Source organism: Dipteris shenzhenensis, chromosome 10 (assembly GCF_047967505.1).
Source record: "Dipteris shenzhenensis isolate YYH24624 ecotype China chromosome 10, Dip_SZ_1.0, whole genome shotgun sequence".
Lineage (NCBI taxonomy): Eukaryota > Viridiplantae > Streptophyta > Polypodiopsida > Gleicheniales > Dipteridaceae > Dipteris > Dipteris shenzhenensis.
The window spans coordinates 9881213-9887014 of record NC_141605.1 but is presented as its reverse complement, the minus strand read 5'-3'; the positions used below and the strand labels follow the sequence as shown (position 1 = coordinate 9887014).

The 5802-nt window shown below is 41.7% G+C and overlaps 1 protein-coding gene across 1 annotated transcript; it reads right to left on the bottom strand.

The window, feature by feature from the left end:
* Nucleotides 1-1070: 1070 nt before the first annotated feature.
* On the bottom strand, nucleotides 1071-2004 carry LOC147897381 (small ribosomal subunit protein bTHXc-like). Its single transcript, XM_087380739.1, has 3 exons — nucleotides 1783-2004; nucleotides 1625-1689; nucleotides 1071-1420 (listed from the first exon to the last, which is right to left on the bottom strand). Exons 1-3 carry the CDS (start codon nucleotides 1940-1942, stop codon nucleotides 1283-1285), a joined length of 363 nt encoding a protein of 120 aa, XP_087236865.1. The 5' UTR covers nucleotides 1943-2004; the 3' UTR covers nucleotides 1071-1282.
* Nucleotides 2005-5802: the final 3798 nt, after the last annotated feature.

The following is a 5802-nucleotide window of genomic DNA, read 5'->3' as shown; positions in this document are numbered from 1 at the left end:
CACTAGAGAGTGCCAGCAGAAGTGCAGCAGCAAGGAGCATTGGATCCAGCCCCTCAGAAGTGCATCTGGGTACTACAGAAAGTTGAGATGGAGGCAGCAACAGGGTGCAAGCAAAGGCACCAGCAGCAGAAATGGACCTTAGCATGTGTAGGGCTTATCCAGTGAGCAGAACTGACAGGCGCAGAAAGGGAGTTCACAGTGACCAACTTTAGGTCTCCTCACGTAACCACTACAGACCTCATTAAAAGCTGTGCAGCAGGAGTGAGCAACAGATTAAGGCACAATTTGTGGCCTCAGTTCCAACACTGGTGGACAGCACCCTGCTGTCCAGGTAGTGTAGTTTCTACTAGGGAACGTGAACGGCAATGGAACGTCGACCCTCTGGGGAACAGGGACGCCCACCCCTGGGGAACGGGAACGCCCAAATCCTAGGGAACGGGAACGGGAACGGGAACGGGAACACCACGTCACCATACCCATAAACAAACGTACTATTCTATACATTAGAAAGCTTAAACTTAGAATCCAAGACTCAAAAACGTTGCAATCGCTTTTGGAGTAAGGACTCAAGACTCAGGATATAAAGTCAATACTGAATCTTATAGATGAATCATGATTCATGCGTAATCATTCATAATAGAATCTAGATTAATCATTATAGCTTGCCAATGGCATGCAAAAGCAAAGTCCATCAGAGACAAGACACAAGCATATGAGATTATCTTGAGTCTTAAAATCTTGAATCTGGATACAAGAAAAGGAGAGTGAGATCTACTACTGAGGCTCCTAGAACTTAAAAAACTTGCTACATGCATGATCCACTCAACACTGTCAACATCGATTATCAATCTAAATCTGTAGCATTGTGGTTGCTGCCCTCTTCGTCCTCTTCATCATCTCCATCATCTGACTTGATGAAACAAGGACGGCTCTGCAGTGTTTTGACTTGAACGAACCTCAAATAATTCAGATGCCACCAACCATGCCATACTAAAGTTTCTGTAACCTTGTTGGATGTTTACTAGAGTCCTTGGCTCTAGCAAAAGACCTAAAATAAGAAGCTCCACCCAAATCTTGCAGTTCTTAATTTCGTTAATAGAGTATCTCATTCAGCTCATACAATTAAATTACATCCCTCTTCGAACAAAAGACCAGGCGATGTAAAAAATATGCCTTCAACAGGACGCAGTAGTATCATCAATATGACATCAACAAACGTTAAACCAACATGTCATAGTACATAAAGAACTTAGGATCTTGCGCATGAATTGAGACAAGCTGATTAAGCGGTTGCGAACAAACTCTCGTCTATAACTATGTCGACGAAATCACCATCATCCAAAGGATCTTTCTTCGGTGGCCTTGCGGGCAAGGAGACCATCGGCAAGCCCTTTCCTTTTTTGAGATTTCTAGGCCGAGCCTGTTACATCACCATTCCATAGCTAAGTTTGCAACAAGTAGTTTCTTGCATGCAACACAGCGGAGATCACAAAGCTTCCAGAACAACGTTCGCTAAGCCAAGCCTCAAGTGGTGGCATAATAGAAAATTTAAAACCCCACGACCTCTGTAGAGCTAACCCTTAGAAAATGCCCTCAACATAAAAGCGAGGAGAATAATACCCACATTTCCGTAAGAGCCTTTAAACCGTTTCCCTTTGGCCGTTCGTTTATCACCTCGTCCACATGTGACTACAAAAAAATGGCAGATATGTGAGAAGTATCGCGAAGGAAAGTTGGCGAGAGAGCAGAGGACAGACCGAGGATTTTCAAAAAATACCGCACCTGAAGGATAACCAGAAATTGAGGGAAGCTGGAGGGAAATGCAAGAGGAAGAAGCAGGCCCAGGAGAGGAAGAGGGTGGGCAGAGGGTGCGGGCGAATCCAAGAGAGGAGGGTGGGGAAGCAAGGTTAGCGGAGAGGGTGATGGAGGTGGTGGCAGCCATGCTCAGCTACGAGTGAGTGGAGTTGAGTTGGGTGCAATGGATAGATTCACACCGCTGCCTCATCCACATGAGACAGCATACGCATCTATATATATATCTCCATTGCAAGTTTGCTAGAATTCTCGGTCAAAGCAAGCAACATCTCGGTTTGTCAAAGGAAAATAAGAGTTCTATGTTGGCAATAATCCATGCACTGTCTTAGAACATAATAACGATTAACGCAAAAGGAATGACAACCAAAAAGAGAAATAGCAATTCTATGTCTCTCAACTCGATGGAGCCCATAGCAATATAATAAGACAACCGTTAGGCTGCTAGGCTACCTAATAAAAGCATCGCATGAATGCTCTACTCGAGTAGGAATAGTGGCTCAAATAGAGAAAGGTCAAGTGGATGATTTAAGAATGTATGGAAGGTCCCCTCATGAGACATGAAAAGACTATAACATCCGAAGATCTTAAGAGCTAAGTATGAACTATATATAGCCTATGTTATCCCTCAAAAGTGCTCATAAGTGACCTAATGTTTTGGGGATGTGCAATACCTCGAGCTACATGTAGCTTCACTCTAAAGAGTACCCACACTACATCCTGCCCAGAGTACTCACATTCTTAAAACATTCTCTTTGTTGCATTGTGTCTCTCCATCTTTGCTTGTTACAACTCAAAATGCTTAAGGATTCTCTGAGTAGTGAACTTGCACATTGATGTGGGTCGTTAGAGAGGGAAAGCTAGCATCCTTCCCTCTAGCACCCTTCATTAGAAGAAGCTCCTCTTGCATTGATGTGCTCCATGGAAGCAAACATGTGCAACGGATAATCAAAATGCCCAAGTCACCATAAGCGATGCTTGCACAATAGGATGAAGTGGAAAGCTTCAATTATGAGAGATCTAGGCACGAATTCTAGGATTTCGGTTGAGATTCAAGGGCGAAAGCCCATAGGAGAAGACTATGGTGAGAGAGCATGGCAATGGTAGTGGCAAATGCCCACAAATCTGTCAAATGCTTTTATGAATCCTACCTACATAGCATCATGCCCATGCTACTATTGTCCATTAAGCATAGGAGAAATCACCTCATTCATGTGCAGTTAGAGAAAGTGAAATTTCTGAGACTTCCCTTGGGGTCCATCCTTCACCACAGAACTCCCTCCATCACCACATCTTTGCTTCAGAGCTTCCTCCATAAAAAAGTATAGGTTTAAGCCTAGCAAGTGCACACAGAGGTGTTCTAAGTGCCGTTTCCCTAGTAGCAAGCCAATAGCTTGCTTCATTTCTTCTTCACTTATTTGAGCTTGAGTGTACCACTCTATAGCTGGCTTATATTGCTCCCTTTCTTGAAGAAAGCAACACCAAACATGCTACATGCAAATCAAAGAGAGAGGATGCTAAATCATTACAAACATAGAGCTACAAACATGTAATACCTAATGATCATTTTGTGGCAACAACATCCCCTTGGAAGCGGGAATATTCTTTAAGAGATCCTCTACTAAAGAAGCAAAACTCTTAGGAGGAAGGTAGTAGGAGGGACGATCATTGAAAGTAGAGGTAGTGGAGGGTTAGGATTTGGTCAGGAGGCGAGAGAGAGAGAGGAGAGAGAGGAGGCAACGGCAAAGCATAGCAAGATCGACTTCATGCCAAGGCCAATTAGACCACTCAAACTGGGAATTTTGAAAGCTGAAGTGTGGGTAGCAAGGCATCATATTGAAAGGGTGAGGTTAGAAAGGGCTTGTCAAGGAGACATTACGAAAGCACGACGTGTCACATCTCCCAACTCTCCCTCCACTTGAGCTCCTCATGACACGTGGCACAACTCCTCCTTAAGAAATAGAATAGAAATAGATATATAGTGACACAAATCTAGATAGATTTAGAACTAAATATAGAAGCCCCGCTCCAAAGGCATTAGCATCGTCATGAATATGAAGTCAACAATGAAGTAACCCCAAGTGCAAAGTCCAAAGGTTTGACTTAAGGAAAAGCTCAAGAAAAGAGGGGTTCTATATTGACCATCACTTAAATGTTTTGTGTGAATGCTTTCACACAACATGTAAAGGTGAAGTACACATGACAATTTTAGGAGCTATTTATATTTTACTTCAAAAAATAAGATCGGAATGGTTCCAATGATTTTTAATAAAGTGTGCACTAAGGCTAACACTTCATATTTATTGAGTAAAACTTCAAAGAAGTAGGACTGAACATGATGGACTAAGTGTAGGAGACTGTTATTGATCCACTTTTCCTTTAATACACAACTAAAAAGCATTGATAAACCTCAAAACATAAAGCATACATCCCAAAAACTTTGCTAAGCTATTCCCAAAACCAGAAAAAAACATTTTGGAAAGAACCCTTCCCAAATCTTAGAGGCCGAGCCATTATATTTGCACGTTCCCCTTAACCTTTACAGATGAATGTCAAAATCTGAGTGATATCTTCAAACACACAAAGGTAAAGTAGTAAAGTAATTGAGTCTTTGAATATGAGAGCCATCATCAATTTGTAAAGCAATATTATAACCTATACTAATGCTTAGATGTGAAGAATGAATGTAGTAAATCAAACTATAGGGCATCACTTCCTAAAGAAATCAAAGTCCGGCTTGCCAAGGAGAGATGGAAAAAGGGCATATCCAGAAATAAAAACTCACTCTAAAACCTAGGTAAAGGTGCTTTAAATCCATATAATTATAAATAAGAGAGAAGGGCTCCTCTCCCTCATAAATAGCAAAAATTTGCATTAAAATTCATTTTCTTCACCTCCCCTTACTCCACTTTTTTCATAAACGTTCCATCCATAATTTAACAGCCCGCCCAAAGTTTGATATAGTGGTTTGAACATCTCCTCAAAATTCACTCTATTATCTATCCCATCTAAAGTTCTCAACCTATTCATTCCACGTCATGGACTCTAAAAGTATGAGATAGCAAACATAATGGAATCCATGAGATAATCAACTTAATGCAATCCATGATCAGCAATGCCTCAGTACCTCCTAGTCATATTTAACTCATCAATACATATTGCTTAGTTTTCTTTGTAATAACATCACTGGCTCTTACTTCAAAGGTCCTTGATCTTCCTTCCATTTGCAAAATCTTAGTAAGAGCTATACTGCTCCTTCAGCAACAGGAGACCATACATCTTCTACTTTTATTGACCGCTTTGCCAGAAAATTTCAAAATCTCTGACTTTTATTAATTGCAGTCTAGCTTTGAAACCAAATTTCAAAACCTCCTACCTTTATCGATCGCATTCCGGCTTTGATTATATAGAAGAGTTAGAAGAGTATGCAGACCTGCCTTCATCTTGTGTTTGGCTGTGGTTCTTACCCGGACCTATGGCCGTGGTAGTTGTATTTCTGGTCCTTGCCTTGAGCAGTGGTGGTTCAAGATGATGACTGCCAATTATTGTCCGTGCTTGTCAAAAAATGTTAGGATAGAAGCTCCATCCACATAGAAGTGGAATGCATGCCTTCCCAAGCATTAACACTTCTTCACTCATTTGAGATTGAGTGCACCACATTGTAGCTAGCTTTCGTTCCTCCCATGCTTGAACAAAACAACACCAAACATGATGCATGCAAATAGAAGAGAGAGGATGTTAAATCATTACAGACATAGAGCTATAGCCATACAATACCCTAATGATCATTCTATGGCAGCAACATCCCCTAATATTCTTAAGCAAATCCTCTATTGAAGAAGCGCAGCTCCTGGGAAGCAGGGAGGGGAAGAGACAGTCATTGAAAGCGGAGGCATAGTTCCTACCCGCCGATGTGCAACTCGGGTTGGTTGGCTGCCTCTACTTGGCCTATAAGCAAGCCTTCATGGCATTTCCTGGCCACATGGCTAG